Below are 17,319 nucleotides of genomic sequence, written 5' to 3'. Positions count from 1 at the left end.
TGAGATTTTGCTGTTCTAATGTTACTGGAGCAGCTTGGGAAAGAACCATACCACCCCTGAACTGGTGATTTGTTAAACTGCAAGGATGCTCTCTGTTACACGTGTGAAACTGGAATGTTTGGATGCAAAATAGCTAGTGATATTTTAATTTCTGGAAATTACAAACGTTACCTAAGATGGAAGTTTTGAATGTTCACATTTCTATAAGGTGCAGTTTTCCTCTGACACCACAGCAGCAGTCCTTCTTTGGCAGATGTCTCTAAAAATAGCACGAAAAATACATGTATGAGGGATATACTACAACCTCAAATCAAGCTCAGAATATGATTGGTTCTCAACAGCCAGACAGCTGCTGGAAAGCCAAATACCAGTGCGGAAGAACATTGCTTAACAGATAATATATTTTAGAAAATGCATGTAACTACATACGCAGTCAAAATTCTTTAGCCCAGTTTTAATTTTAAAAGTTAGTTTATGTTTAGACTATCCAAATTGTTTATGCTTAGTTTTAAATGTATCCGAATTTTCAACGTGTGTGAATGTTGCACTTGGTACAAATCTCTCATTCACTAGTGGTGGATTTATATAGGGCTGTCGATTCGGTTCGTCCCGAACCAAAAAGCAGCGGAATTTTCCCCGATTTGGCAGGTTTCAGTTCGGATGGAATCGAATTCCAAAAAAGGCGGGAAAACAACGAGCCAAATTTGGCGAGTTCAGGACAATCGCCAAATGAATTCGGCAAATTTGGGGGCTCCGAATCAGCAGCCTAACCATCAGTTAGTAAGCAACTAGCAGCATTCTCACACAGCCAATGGTGGCCAAGCTGGGTCTTCTTCTGGCCAATCAGCTGCAGTTGAGTGCGTGAGCCCAGCTGCTGCGTGGCCTGGGGAGAGAAAGAGTGTCTGTTCGTGTGAGAGAGATCCCTGTGGGGGGGTGCGTGTGCACATTCGCGCCTTTCCGCGGCTCTGGGGGAGCATGTTTGGAGGTAGAGGAACCGAACTTTCAGTGTAGCTTGAGGGGACCCTTCTTGCAAGAACCCCCAAGTTTTGTGAAGAGTGGGTCAGGGGGTCCCGAATTATGGGGCCCGGAAGGGGTCCCCCCCTGCCCATTGGAATGAATAGAAATAAATAGACCGATTGGACTTGGAGTTAGCAAAACCATGCAAAGCAACATGTGATGCGACCTTGGGAGTTTGCAAACCATGGAAAGGGACAGAGGCGCGCTAGCTAAGCATAAGGAGCAGGTGAGGGTGGAATTTCCAATTTTGCATCGGACTCGGGAGTCGGGAGTCTCAGGACCGAGCAAATGCATTGTTTAAGTCACAATTTGAAGAACAGTTTTGAGCGAGCATCAAAATAGACCTAACCGATCTTATGAATGAGGGAAAACCTGAGGACACACAACTGAAGCCCCCCCCCTCAAACCAGGGAGAGAGAGACGCGAGCGGGAACACACACACCCAGGCGGAACGGGTGAAACCCCCCCTCTCAAACCAGTATGGCTCAGCCACAAACGGGGAAAAAACCAAGGAGGAAGAGGCGCGGGTGCCGAGCAGCGCCAGGGAGAGACTCATGCAAGCAGCACCGTCGCACTCAACCCCAGGCTAGGGGCAAAAAACAAAAGCAGAGCACAGCACACCCGCAGAGGCGAGTGGGCACACACCCTCTGCAGAACGGGTGAAGCCCCCCCCTCAAACCAGTACGGCTTGGCTCACCCCAAATGGGAAAAAAACCAAGGAGGAGGAGGCGCGGCCCGGGTGCCGAGCGGAGGGAGACTCGCTAGCCACTGCACACTTTAAACTTTAAAAGCAGAACACACACTCCCGCAGAGGCAAGCGGGCACACACCCTCTGCAGAACGGGTGAAGCCCCCCCCCTCAAACGAGTACGGCTCGGCTCAACCCCAAACGGGAAAAAAACCAAGGAGGAGGAGGCACGGCCTGGGTGCCAAGCAGAGAGAGACTTGCTAGCCGCCGCACAGACTCAACTTTAAACTTTAAAACTTTAAAAGCAGAACACACACCCGCAGAGGTGAGCTGGCACACACCCCTCGGCAGAACGGGCGAAAGCCCCCTTTGGCTTCCCCCCCACGCACAGAAACTGCTCCCCCACACACACAGACTCTGCTTTCCCCACACACACACACGAATTTATTTGGTGCGCCCCGAACTCGCCAAGTTCGGATCGTCATTTTCCCACCTTTTTAAAATTCGGTTCAATCCGAACTGAAAACAGCCGAATCAGGGGAAATTCGGCTCTTTTTTGGTTCGGGACCTAGATATGATGATAAAATTCTGTTGGGTTTTAAGGTGCCACTGGACTCAAATTTTGTTTTACGGGGTAATACTCTTCCTTTTAAAAAACAACAAACAGTGTAAGTTGTTTAATACAGGAAACACACATACACTTTTGTGCTCTCATGTTTCAAAATTCCTCATCTAATACTTTTCTCTGACTGAAACCTTAACCAGAAAGAGAAGATTTCTGAGTACAGTCAGTGTCCTGTATACGCATAATGCCTCAAGGTCATAATATGATTCATGGTGGTGACATAATGCTGACATCCATTAGGGAATGGAAAGCCCATTCCAGGAACTAACAAACTTCCTGAGTTCCTGAGCCAAGTAACAAAACCTTCCAATGTTTAAGAGCTGAATTATATGCTCCTATGCATACCAACCTATATTGCTTCTGTTTCATGCTTGCTCTCCCATCAGGCTTTCCCCTATGATTACCCAATCTGGGGATGGATTCCAGTGACCATTTTAAATTTACAGACGACACTAGATGGTTCTGAAAGCCATCGCAATTTTTTGGAGTATATTGTGACACGTTTCAAGTACGTACAGAGATCTCAGCTCACCGCTTCAGCTTACTAAAAAACTTCTAAACTATGTTAAGACAGCAAAAGTGAAAGCCAAACAGCATAAGATATTCAAAGAATCAATCACAACCAAATTACCATGTTGTTTACCCTGCTCAGAATGCAGGTAGGAGACTCCATGATTGAATCTTCTCTCTCTGTGTGTTAAGTGCCGTCAAGTCGCTTCCGACTCATGGCGACCCTATGAATGAAAGTCCTCCAAAATGTCCTATCTTTGACAGCCTTGCTCAGATCTTGCAAATTGAAGGCTGTGGCTTCCTTTATTGAGTCAATCCATCTCTTCCTCTTTTCCTGCTGCCCTCAACTTTTCCTAGCATGACTGTCTTTTCCAGTGACTCTTGTCGTCTCATGACGTGACCAAAATACGATAGCCTCAGTTTAGTCATTTTAGCTTCTAGGGTCAGTTCAGGCTTGATTTGATCTATAACCCACTGATTTGTTTTTTTTTGGCATTCCACGGAATCCGTAACACTCTCCTCCAACACCACATTTCAAAGGAATCTATTTTCTTCCTATCAGCTTTCTTCACTGTCCAGCTTTCACACCCATACATAGTAATAGGGAATACGATGGCATGAATTAATCTAGTCTTGGTGGCCAGTGACACATCCTTACACTTCAAAATCTTTTCTAGCTCCTTCATGGCTGCCCTTCCCAGTCTCAATCTCCTTCTGATTTCTTGGCTGCAGTCTCCCTTTTGGTTGATGGTGGAGCCAAGGAATAGAAAGTCTTGAACAATTTCAATTTCCTCATTGTCAACCTTAAAGTTGTGTAATTCTCCTGTAGTCATTACTTTTGTTTTCTTGATGTTCAGCTGTAGTCCTGCTTTGGCACTTTCTCTTTTTACTTTCAACAGTAGTCGTTTCAAATCTTCACTATTTTCTGCCAATAATGTAGTGTCATCAGCATATCTCAAATTATTAATGTTGCTCCCTCCAATTTTCACTCCACCTTCATCTAAATCTAATTTAGCTTTCCTAATTATATGTTCTGCATATAGATTGAAGAGATAGGGAGATAAAATACATCCTTGTCTGACACCTTTGCCAATTGGAAACCATTCCGTTTCTCCATATTCTGTTCTAACTGTGGCCTCTTGTCCAGAGTACAGGTTGCGCATCAAAACGATCAGATGTAGTGGCACACCCATTTCCTTTAAAACCAGCCATAGCTTTTCATGATCCACACAGTCAAAAGCTTTGCTGTAATCTATGAAACACAAGCTGATTTTCTTCTGAAATTCTCTCGTATGCTCCAGTAACCAGCATATATTTGCAATATGATCTCTAGTGCCTCTTCCTTTTCTGAAACCAGCTTGAACATCAAGCATTTCTCGTTCCATATATGGTAACAACCTTTGCTGTAAGATTTTGAGCATCACTTTACTTGCATGAGAAATTAATGCGATGGTCCGATAGTTGCTGCAATCTTTGATGTCTCCTTTCTTGGGAATTGGAATGTAAATGGATCATTTCCAGTCTGTGGGCCATTGTTTTGTTTTCCATATCTGTTGGCATATTCTTGTCAAGATTTTGATGGACTCCATTCCTGTGGCTTTGAATAGCTCTATTGATATTCCATCTGCTCCTGGTGATTTGTTTCTCCCAATTGCTCTCAATGCAGCTTTCACTTCACTTTCTAAAACTGTAGGTTCTTCTTCAAAAGATTCTTCTTGGAAAGAATCTTTTATCCTTTCATCTCTTCTGTATAGTTCTTCAGTGTATTGTTCCCACCTTTTCTTTATTTTGTCCTGTTCAGTTAATGTATTTCAATGCTGATCTTTCAGCATGCCTAACCGTGCTTTAAATCTCCCTTTGATTTCTTGGATCTTATCTTGTGGAACAGATCTCGTTCTTCCTTTTTTGTTGTTCTCTTCTATTTCTTTGCACTGGTTATTATAATAGGTCTCTTTGTACGTGCAAGTCGCTGGAATGTTGCACTTAGACTTTTGATTCTATTTCTGTCACCTTCTACTTTTGCTTCTCGTCTATCTCTGGCAATTTTAAGAGTTTCCTCAGACATCCATCGAGGTTTTTCTTTTCTTTTGGCTACAGGAATAGTCTTTGCACATTCTTCTTTGATAATATCTCTAGTTTCCACCCATAGTTCTTCAGGTTTACATACACTTGAACTCAGTAATGCAAATCTGTTCCTTACATGGTCTTTAAACTCTTCCGGAATATTGCTTAGATTGTATTTTGGTGCTATGAATGTTTTGGTGTTTTTCTTAAGCTTTATCTTGATTTTCGATATTAACAATTCATGATCTGTACCGCAGTCGGCTCCTGGTCTTGTTTTGGCCGGGAGAATGGAGCTTCTTCATCTTCTGCTTCCAATTATATAATCTATTTGATTTCTATACTGGCCGTCTGGTGATGTCCATGTATACAATCGTCTATTTGGTTGCCTGAAACATGTGTTTGCAATTAACAGATTGTTGTCTTCACATAATTCTATGAGGCATTCTCCTGCTTCACTCCGTGCTCCTTGAATCGTCTACCATATCAAAAACTCCCAACCATGAAAAAACAGAATAAGAGGGATTTTGTCTGGACCTCTTTTTGAAGTGTACTTTGTGTGGGGAAATTATGATGTGTATCTGTTAGAAATTGAGATATTCGGTCATGGAATCTATCACCTACATTCTAAGTGAGGCAGCCCCAAGAGAGCTGAACTACTAGATTAAGTTATGTGGGAAAGGGGCACAGAGGTGGTATTTCAAAATATAGTGCCATTATCCTATCAGCTTCCTATCATTTTCTGGGAAAGAAAAAAATAGGCAGCTACACTTTACATTCACAGTAAATTAATTTTCCATGGAATTCTTCCCATGATTTTCATTGGAAGGAAAGTGATGCGCTGCCTTTTTATCTCACCCCCTCAACCAAGGAGCTCATGGACATACATGATTCTACCTCCATCTTATCTCATATCTTATCTCAACCCTTGCAAGGATCTCCAAGCTTCCTGGCTCTTCCATACCTGTAGCAGTCATTTCCAACCCCAGGAAAATTTATGCCTGGTACTGAAGGACCTGCATGGAGTAAAAGCCATGCAGATGGGGAGGTTGCAGTGGGGAGGGGGAAAAGGTCAAAAGCATTCCCTTCTGCTTCTTCTGTAGTCTGACACATTGCAGGTTCAGCTTCAGCCAAAAGCCTGGTTGGGGTTTCCTTGACCCAACTCACTTTCCCTGCAGCCACACAGCAGCTGCAGAGAACTCACTTACTCGAGTGCTGCATAGTCCAGTTCACATTGAGATAAGGGATGTGCATTTGGCAAAACCAAACCGGAAAACCCTGAAAAATATCTTATCCATATTTTTCGGGGGGGGGGGGGAGGGTTCTCCCGAAAAAATGGCGGTGATAAAAGGGAAAAGCAAATCCTGAATAATGCCAATTTCCCCCTGGCATTTTTCAGGTCATTTCAGCCCCACTGCCATTTAAAAAAAAGACTGGGGTGGAATCCCCTCTCCCCCCTTCCTTCCTCTGCCCCTCACTTGCTGGCTGGCTGGGCCCAGCATTCAGCTTCGCACTGCTGCCTCCGAATTCCATGTGGGTCTCCGAGGTGGCACAGAATTTTTTGGGTTCAATTTTAATATACCCAAAAAAATTCAAATTGCTGAAAAAACTCAGAAGAAAACCCATACTTGTATGGGGGGTCAGCTTCCCCCCCCCCCAAATTTTTTCGGGTCTATCAAACCCGGACCTGAAAAATACTGAAAAATTGGTGCACACTTCTAATTGAGACCATGGCACTGGGGGAGGAGGGTGCTATTGGGGGTGTTATTTGCCTTGCTGCAGGGCTGCGTATGCACTGATTGTTGCAAAAAGCACCCCGAGGGCCAATTTGAGCTCTAGAAAACGGCATGTGGGGGAAGACTGGAACTCCTCCTCCCCTGGCACCATGGTCCCTGCAGCAGCCATGTGGCTGTGGGAGAAATGAGTCAATTCATGACCAAACATATTGTGAGAGAGTGACTACCCCAAGCTACATTAGCTTCATTGGAAAGGGGAGATTTAAAGCTGGATTTCTCCATTCCTAGTCCAGGACTCTATAAATACTACATCACACTATCTTTAGTCTAGGGAAGGAAAACTAAAGAAGAAAGGAAACCAGCAAATGTAGGCAGCCAGCAATCCTAAACATTTATGAGCAGTCTGGCTGCTACAACAGCAAGTGACACATCATTATTCAATGTTGTCAATAGAGCTATCATTTGCTTAAACAAACTGTCAGCTCTAGTCAACACACCTTGACAAAACACTTGAAGACAGTCTTGTGGAGCAATTTCTTACCTTCTACTGAAATATCTTGAATAGCAAAACGAAGGATGATTGTCCAGATCATACCCAGGGTCATTTTCACATTGCCATCAACAATTTCTAAGTGAAATGAAAGAGATTTGATATTTCAGGCAATACATTGTGATCATGGTGTACATGCCTGCTATACTTTCAGTTTGGTCATTTTATTCATACACAGTTACCGTACTTGTTTACGTTTAATTTTTCAGAAAACCCACAAACCACCGCTTGTGAAGATTTCACATAGCCAGAGTCCGCTCACACTTTACTGAAGGACACACCAATTGAGTACTGTAGGATAATCCTAAACTGGTCTACTTGAAAGTAAGCAATGCTTGGAGAACTGGGGATCTACCTCATACTCTTGTGCTGGGAGTAGTCCCTTTATTCACCCCTTTTCAAGCCGTTGGTTTTAATTAATGCTGTTTTTATTTGCTATTTTCACAGCAATACTCTTCTGAAAATAGCTGCATATATGAAAAAGAAAGTAAACATAGTGAACAAAATGAAAATGAATAGAAGAGTTTTTTTATATGCTGACTTTCTCTACCACTTAAGGAAGAATCAAAACGGCTTACAATCACCTTCCCCTGCCCACAACAGGCACCCTGTGAAGTAGGTGGGGCTAAGAGAGTGTGACTAGCCCAAGGTCACCCAGCTGGCTTCATGTGTAGGAGTGGGGAAACAAATCCAGTTCACCAGATTAGCCTCCGCCACTCATGTGGAGGTGTGGGGAATCAAACCCGGTTCTGCAGATCAGAATCCATTGCTCCAAACCACCACTCTTAACCATTACACTACGTTAATCTAAGATGAACACAAAGCTGAATTAAACAAACAGTATTTGCCAAATGAAGCAAATATGAATGAAGCCTGTTAATTGGTCTCTGTGGTCTCATCCAACTTTAAGGCTCTTTTCCCATTCCTATGTCACCACATTATTCCCACCTGTGTTACACCTATTTGATATAATGACAAATTGGAGTTACTTGAAGACTTTCATCTTCTATTCTGGCATGCCCGGTGAGTTGAGGAAGAAGGGGGCACACAAGCCTGACAATTAACCTAATTCATGTCCATCACAAGCAAACTCCCATTCATTCCTGACATCTGCATCATTACCATTCTGTCCTGTCAGTCCACATAATAGGTACTTCGACTCCCCCTTCCCCATAATCACTTGGTTCAATTCTTGTTTAAAGCCAGAGAAAGTAGAATATTATTATAATTATTTGGATCGTGTTCGTATTGTGACAGACTTAAGATGAAAAATGTGTTACTGAACGTGAAGGTGACTGCGTGCTGTGGGTTCACATGAGTTCAGGCAGAGTACAGTGAAATGGCACATGGGTCAGAGGCATAATGTTATCTAGAATGTAATTCAATGTCCGTCTCCAGTACCCATTAGCTCAGAATTGTCTGGCAATATGGCTACTCACCAATAACTACCACAGCAAGATGAGAATCAGACTATCTATATTTTAATTTCAGGGGGTCCACAACTGATTGTGTGCTTCCATGGCTCCAGCCAAGACCCCAAGGCCAGGAAAGGGCTTAGAAGTGGAGAGGAGAGGGGATTAACCACGTTATGTTTATTCTCTTCCCAGGTTTCTCTCCTCCGCAGCCTGGAGAATACCTGGAGCCTCTTCCTTGGCCTGCAATTTGGCCATATGGACCAGGCCTAATAGGATGCATGCCCAACAGCCTTCCTTGACCTTCCATACCTTTCCCTGTTTGCCTGATAGCCTGGCCGGTCTGGCCCAGCTGCAGCTGAAGCTGACAGCTCCTTAAAGGGGCTGCTCAGTGATATGTAGGAGCTATGCATTGCCTGGCCCAGTGATGCCAACCCTCTTGCCATCAGGATGGCCATAGGAGCAGTTGGCAGCTCGGAGATCAGGGAGAGGGAAAAGATATTGTTTGTCCAAAGAACATTTGAGTTCATCCATAGGTCTGATTTTTTCCAGATCTTATATATACCCAGAAGATCCTTAAAACATGATGCTTAAATGCCTGTACCTGGATGTAAGACAGTCATGGTCCAATTCTAAAGGTTGCTTGAGATTCTCCTTTTATTAATATCTGTGCCAGGAAACAGAGGGGTTGCTTCCATAGGGAGGGAAACAGGTTGCCTGTTTACTAGTGACATCCATTTTCTCTGAGCTGTTAGCTGTGTTTCTTGTGGCTATCATCTTGGCTAGCAACTAAACACACCGCTAACCACTATGCCGAATTGTAAACAGATCACAATGGGTAGCCGTGTTAGCTTGTTCATACCTTAGAAAAGAGCAACAGCCCAGTAGCTACTTAAGGACTAACAAAATTTCTGGTAGGGTATGAGCTTTTGTGAGTCGAAGCTGACTTCTTTAGATACCTTCAGATACTTCAGGAATCGGAAGAAGTGAGCTGTGACTCACGAAAGCTCATACCCTACTAGAAATGTTGTTCGTCTTTAAATTGTAAATGGGCATTTTAAGGAAGTTGCCCACTGAAATCACACAGTTCTTCAGCCCTGGGTTCCTATCTGCTGGGCTTGTAACATGGCAGAGAAACCAGAATCCTCCACAGGCTATGCAAAGAACTGTCCATCAGACTATTGTCTGAAGTACCAGACAGTCCCCTGAGGCTCTGCCACTGCAGCCTTTGCCTTTCCCTCACCCCCCTGTTCTGATACTTCTGCTCTTCAGGCAAATTATCAAGGTTCCTCAGACCTCTCCTCAGACCAAATAGCAAGGCAAGCCAAGTTTTGAGTGGGGGGGGGGGAGCCAAAAATTGAGAAGGGCCTGAAGAGTGGCAGAGATTTTAGTTCCTGAAATGACTTAATCTCTAGTATTTGCTCAGGAGAATGTCGAAGTGTTAAATTGCTGACAGATGTGTGTAGTTTTAGCTGGTATCTATTAGGACTATCCTGTGTTTATCAAGATAATTTGTATATAAATTTTATTCTTTCTGTAATTAATGTTTCCTTTATATACCTGCTGCTTGTGGATGATAATAATAAAGAACTGATAATAATGAATTAGTTCTACTTGGGAGTATGGTATTTGGCCACTGTTTTTGGTTGCCTGTTGCCAGTTTAAACATGAAATAGGGTTCTTGTTTTTAACCTAATGTACAAGATGTTTTAAATCAGGTTTAAGCCATAAACCGAAGAGGAAAGTGCTAATTAATGCTGAGGCTTTCTCCTATTTTAAAACATTTTATATCTATCTTTATTGTTAAAAGATAAAATAATCATTCTGATATAGAGTGGTGACAGTTTGAGGGAAGACAGAATCTGAACTGAATGTTCCTAACAGACCTTACTGGCATACTGAACCCAACCTCTAAACTGTAATACATCACTTAGGCAGATTCTCAGAAGAAGCCCTGTCTTCATGGTTGAAAGCCAAGTTTGCTGTTGATTTTTTCCCCTAATGTACCTTCTGCACCAATTGAGACAAGTTTGACGCCTTTGCTGGCTATATAATCCAGGGCTTTGTTGACATTTGCGATTTTATGGAAGCGCATTTTTCCTCTATCTGGTTTCGGTAGTCTTTCTCCTGTAGAAAAACAAATTGCATGTATTTATTCACTCTGACATCTGACTGCAGGCACCCCAGTGGCTAGACTGATGGATGAGGCAATGTTTTATGATATCTAAAACCAAATATCAGTCCCTGCAGGTTTCTATTCACTCCAGAGCCTATCCCTGAAAAGAAATGCAAACATAAAAGTGACCCACTTCGGAGTATATTTGACACAGCTGCAAAATTTTAAATGAAATTGTTACATCTGTCCAAAATATCTCAAAAAGTTTGTATATTCACCTTTCCAGCATGTAAACGTTTTGTGGAATATTGTAATGGTCTTTTTTGCACTTGTTCTATTTTGAATGCGATTTTCAATAATATGCAACCAAAACATACATTACATTATTTTCTTGCCGACTTATGAGAGATTGGCTGCTTCCACACTAGTCTGGAATTGTCATACTCATTTACTCAATTTTCACTCTTGTAATAGGCATTAAGGATTTTTGTGGAGGACATCCGCGGGCTAAGAATTAAAAAACATGAATTTAAGTTGAGAGCATTCGCGGATGACCTACTGCTAATTTTGGAAAACCCAACACAGTCAATGAATATACTTCAGGAGACTTTGGATGATTTTGGAAAAGTATCAGGCTTTAAAGTGAATCAAGAAAAAACAAAGATAATATTTAAAAATTTATCGGAAATACAACAACAGGAATTTATATCATATACTGGCTGGGAGAAAGCTAACAAAGTTAAATACCTGGGAATTTGGATCACTGCAAAGAATAAAGATCTGTTAACCAACAATTACCTCAAGTTATGGGGTAAGATTAAAACTGATATGATTATATGGTCAAACAAAAAATTGTCATTAATGGGACGTATCTCAACGATCCAAATGAATGTCTTACCGAGGATGCTCTTCTTATTCCAAAATTTACCAATAATATCACAAACAAAATATTTTGAAACTTGGAGGAAAGACATTTCAAACTTCATCTGGCAAGGAAAAAAACCAAGGACTGCTTATAAATACTTGGTGGATCTAAAAACTAGAGGAGGTTTAGCACTGCCTAACTTTCAACTCTATGCTGAAGCGGTAGCTTTAGTATGGCTAAAAGACTGGATGAATTTGTCAAATGTACGTTTGCTAGACTTGGAAGGTTATAATAACTTAAGTGGATGGCATGGTTATTTGTGGTATGATAAAATTAAATTACAAGCAACATTCCGTAATCATATAATCAGGTCCTCTCTACTTCGTATTTGGATGAGATATAAACACATTTTGGAACCAGAAACACCGATGTGGATATCGCCCCAAGAAATGCTAACTTTGCGCCCACTTAGACCAGACAAATTTATTACTTATCAAGATCTAACTAATTGGGAAGGAAAGAAATGCTCACTAAAAGACTTTCAACTGCTTAAGGATGATTTACAATGGCTTCAATATTACCAAATCAAATCAGTTTTTGTACAAGATGCAAAAAAAGGTTTCTCTAAAGAAAAATCTCCTTTTCAAAGGATTCTACTAGACAATAATACAAAGCTGATTTCTAAAATGTATAATCTCCTTTTAACAATATACTGTGAGCAGGACACGATTAAACCAACTATGATCGACTGGGCTCAAAATGTGGGACATGATATTGTTTTAAATAAATGGGAAAGATTATGGTCTAAAGATTTAAAAGGAATAAAAGCACAGTCAGTGCGAGAAAACATCTATAAAATGATGTATAGATGGTATCTAACACCCAAGAAAATTGCAAAGATTTATAAAACGATGTCCCCTACTTGTTGGAAATGTAACAAAGAAATTGGTTCCTTTTATCACATGTGGTGGACCTGTGACAAAGCCAAAGACTTCTGGGACATGATTTATAACGAACTGAGATTAATACTACAAAAGAATATATCCAAAACACCAGAAATGATGTTATTGAGTATGATTCCAGACGACTTAGCAACACAAAGAACCTTTTTGATATATGCCACAACAGCTGCGAGACTGCTTTATGCAGCGAAATGGAAAGGGCTAGAAACTCCAGAGAAAAAAGACTGGATTGTTAAAATGTTTGAAGTGGCAGAAATGGCAAAACTCACAGCTATTCTAAATGAAGAAAATGACGTTCGGTTTTTGGGGGAATGGGGGGCGTGGATGCATTATTGTGAATATGAGTTAAAATTGGGAAGAATGGAAGAATATTTTCTAATCTGATCCAGAGGATTATTTTTGATTTTTTTTTATATTGAATAAGCATAATTATATTTACTAACAGATTATGGTTTTTTATATATGGTATTGATATTTTATCAAGATTAGATTACCTATGACGGGAGGAACTTTTTATTAAGAGGCAGATAGAGGTGATGGGGAAGTCAAAAAAATTTTCCATTTCTTTTTTTCTTTTTTCTTTTCTCTTTTTTATTATATGATATGGAATTATAACAACTTTAGGTTAGAATTGAAATTCGATATTGTTATAGATGTTGTTTAATGCAATGGAAAATTTTTATCATAAAACCCAATAAAATTTATATTAAAAAAAAAAAAAAGGATTTTTGTGGAGCGTATATCACCGTATAGAGTGTTGCGTGGAACCCTACTTCCAATTCATTTTGCCACTGATTACATAAAAAGAATCACTGAGCAATTCAAAAGCATCCTGGTCAAAACTATCCACAATTGATTGAGGAGTGAGCTATGTATGGTTAAATACACATCGGTTTTGAAGGATGTCTACATAGCAGTAAAGATAGCAAAGATGTAGTAGTGGGTGGGAGGAGAAATTAATGTTCTACTTTCTACCATTCCAGACTACAACTATACTTAATTTGCAGTCTCTTTTGACCAAATTTGGAATTTGTTTAATGCTAAAATATGACTGGTTGCAACCCAATTCCAATGCATTTTATAAACAAATTAGCCTAAGTAAATTCAATCAGCTTGCTCTTAAGTAAATTCAATCACCTTGCTCCTAAGGATTGCCCCTTAAACAGTTACAAACATGTAGCTGGGCAAAAGTCACAAAGGAATAAAATTGAACAAAAAATAAAATAAAATATACCAAAACCTAATGTTACAAAGCAGATAAGGCTTTGCCTCTTGTTTATCTCTCTCCTACCTTTCTTTTTGTTGAGGTACCATTTCCTTCCTGCCAGTCAGAAGGAAATCGATTATTCATGTCTCTTGAAAGGGTGTTCATTAATAAAAATATATAGCTATGTACATAGGAACAGCAGATTGTTGTGCACAATGATGTTTTTCTTAGCCTCATTCAGTTGTAAGTAAGTTCTGCAACAACATTTAATATGTACTACAAAAACACGATGAGTGTTAGAAATATGTTGTATGGAAGATGTGACAGTCTTTAAACAAACCTGAAATGACTTCCAAAAGCAACATCAGTTTAAGGCCATTCCTGAAATCCTCTTCAATATTCTCAATCTGTGTGCCTGCTTTCCGTAGATGGGAGTTGCACCAGGCCGTAAATGTCTGCAATAACCATTGTTGAAAGTGTTAGAAAAAAATAGCAAACAGCTATTGCACTTCAACCAAGAACTGGTTAAAACCTGATTTCAATCTATTTTACAGGAAGAGACATTAAATTCTTCACCTCCCGACTTGGCAAATACAAGACAAATCTATCTGGTATTTACTGAATAGTAAGCTCGAGCATTTCTAGAATTTTACTTCTTCTTAAGCCATCCACTTCACACATGTGCCCACAGTATACCTTGAAGCATCCCCACACAATATACTGTGTTATTTGCTTCTCCTGTTAGAGAATACACTACAGAAACATGTGGTGTATATACTACCCATCGAATGTCCACTTATATGGTGACAAATTTGTCATGGGATGGGTTTCCTCCCACATTATTCATTATTTATTTATTTAAACCATTTTAATGCTGCCTTTCTACCTGATCAGGATCCCCAAGGTGGCGCGCATAAAACATTAGAACAATTAAAAACAACATTAAAATTATAAAATAATTCAATAGAATGCCCATGTTGAAATTGTTCTTATCAGATACAATATATGATGAGAATTTGGAAAGAACAGGCTATCAAGAGGCAATTACAATCACCAAATGGGGAAAAATGGACTTAGCTTTTAATATTAAAAGGAGAAAGAGTGACTTGTATCCAACCATCCGTGTGTGGAAGTCACACAAAGTCTTTCCATATTCATGGTTGTTCCTGCAGTCCCTATTGATCCCCCATAAAGATCATTCCTAGAATAATGGGACCACCATGAAGAAACAACCATGTGGATGAGGGAATGTGGAGCAAGGAGGGGCAAGAGGATGAAATTGCTCTCTTCCTCAGTGAAGCTGCTCTTGTGGAAGAGAGAGGAGGAGTGGTACCGTCCTCTTGTTCCTCCTTACTGCATCCCCCTTGACTCTCGTGGCTGGTCCTCTGCATGGGCCCAGCAACCCCAGGAATGATCCTTCCAGGGCCAAAAGGAGCTGCAGAAAGGAACACATTAAAATTCCACATTCTGTGCAGTTTTTGGATATAGGCTGTTTACTAGGTTTTGATCATATGTTAACATTAGTATTATGTATACAATTATATGCTGAGTTTGTAATTTCTCGGTATCTCTATGGTAGGATATATAGCCCCGCAGCTCAGCTGAGGGGGGGGGGCATGGCAAGGTTGTCTCCATCTTATGGAACTGTAAAAATCTGTTACTAAAATTCACCTTTGCAGCTGCTACAATGCTAGAAAATTCCTTGTAGGTTTCCTGATGGCTTGTAGGATTGTCTGCAAATGTTGTAGAATTTTCTAAATGCTTTTTTAGATGGGCGGGGCCCCAGACAAACTGAAGACAGGCGGGGCCCCCGCAGCTCAGCTGAGGGGGGGGGCGTGGAAAGGTGATTGGCCACAGCCTTCCCCGACTGAAGACAGGCGGGCCCCCGACAAACAGCTGAGCTGCGGCCGCAGCTCAGCTGAGAGAGAGGGAGGGCACCACGACAGGCTTGGGGAGCATGGGCTTGGGGAGAAGGAGCACCGCCCTCAGTGCCCTCACCACGGCAACACGGCACAGCCCTAGGCAGATGCGACGGGTCCGCGCGTGCCCACAGAGAGGGCTTGGTGTGCCGGCTGCGGCACGTGTGCCATAGGTTCGCCAACACGGCACTAGACTATGGTTCAATCTTGTCCCCAATGTCATTTAATATATATAATGCACCCTCTAACAAAGCTTGTCAGGAGGTTTGGGTTACATGCTATCAACAGGCTGATGACACCCAACTCTTCCTCCTGCTGGGCAAACAACCAGAGATAGCTCTCTCAGCCTTGAGCCATTGCCTGGATACTATGGTCGGATGGTTGAGGGACAGCTGGTAGAAACTTTCATCTTTATCACTGCTCATGTGAAACTATGATAGTTACAGTTGTACAGTAACACAATTTATCAGTGTAATATATTTGCAAGGTTTTCCCATACAGTGCTCCAATCCTTATCGCAGTTGTCTCAGACCTGAATGATGGCACAAACACAACACATCTTTCAGACTGTCTAGTTGTCAGGAACATAGTAAAACTGCACAAAAAAGACTTCCGAAAACAGAATTCTATGTATGATTGTATGCACAGGCTCTTCAACCCTCCATCTCAGGGGTGGGGAACCTTTTTTCCGCCAAGGGCCATTTGGATATTTATAACATAATTCCCGGGCCATACAAAATTATCAACTTAAAAATTAGCTGGCCAAGCCCCAAGTAGGCAGCTGCCCCTGATGACCCCCCCTGGTGCGGGCAAGCAGGCAGGCATCCAACCGGTGGTGCACTCGGCCACCTGGTGGCACAGGATGGTCTGTTGCACCAGCCAGGTGTAGTCGACCAGCCACATGCCAGAGTTGCTCCTGCTCTGCATGGTCAGGGCCGGAATCACAGCCGGCTCCTGCTACCTCCGCCTGCAGGGATAAAATGAGGACACACTGGCTAAGAACTCCCCCGCCCCCCGTGCATTCTGGCCCTGCCCCCTTTAACCCCTCCGTTGTTGCCACTTCCACCCCCAGCCCTCTTGTAGTACAGAGGGAATACATTTCTCCATGGCCTGGGTGGGAAAGGGTTAACAGTTTCTTGGGCGGTCCTAGCAGCTCCATAGCTAATGATGCTTCTGCAAGGGGGGAAAAAGTTCTTTATCTCAGCAAAACAAACTCACATCTGCCTTGAATAGAGGCTATTCCTCTATTCCTCAGATTCTTCTGAGCTAGAGATCTGCTAGGACCCAGGAAGGGCCAGACCAAATGATTTCACAGGCCTTAAAAGACCCCCGGGCCTGACATTCCCCACCCCTGCTCTATTTCCATTCAGTTCCGCTTATGCTGATAAACTCAATCTCAGCTTTTCAGTCTCACACATGAAGTCCCTTGTACCATATTGTGGGGCAGGGATAATCACTGTGGATGTGACAGCACATGTGAAGTGATCTTAGTCTACTCAATTAAGAGGGAGAGAAAGCACAAATCAAACGAGAGCTTGGAATGGTGGATGGGGCGTTGGACTAGGATCTTGGGAGACCTGGGTTCACCATGCCACTCTGCCATGGAAGCTCGCTTGGTGACTTTGGGCCATTGGCACACTCTCAGCCCAGCT

General features: G+C 41.9%; 1 protein-coding gene across 1 annotated transcript in view; it reads right to left on the bottom strand.

Moving 5' to 3' along the window:
• Positions 1-17,319, bottom strand: part of ACTN2 (actinin alpha 2) — an 80,391-nt gene that overhangs the window by 51,580 nt on the left and 11,492 nt on the right. The window contains exons 2-5 of the mRNA XM_056852410.1: positions 14,089-14,203; positions 10,606-10,725; positions 7,178-7,264; positions 172-259 (exon numbers count right to left, since the gene is read on the bottom strand). Of these exons, the coding sequence (XP_056708388.1) occupies positions 172-259; positions 7,178-7,264; positions 10,606-10,725; positions 14,089-14,203 (410 nt within the window). The remainder of the gene's footprint in view (positions 1-171; positions 260-7,177; positions 7,265-10,605; positions 10,726-14,088; positions 14,204-17,319) is intronic.

The sequence above is a fragment of the Euleptes europaea genome, chromosome 7, assembly GCF_029931775.1.
Source record: "Euleptes europaea isolate rEulEur1 chromosome 7, rEulEur1.hap1, whole genome shotgun sequence".
In the NCBI taxonomy this organism is placed as follows: Eukaryota; Metazoa; Chordata; class Lepidosauria; order Squamata; family Sphaerodactylidae; genus Euleptes; species Euleptes europaea.
The sequence above is the reverse complement of the archived record's forward strand: the minus strand, read 5'-3'. Positions and strand labels throughout refer to the sequence as shown.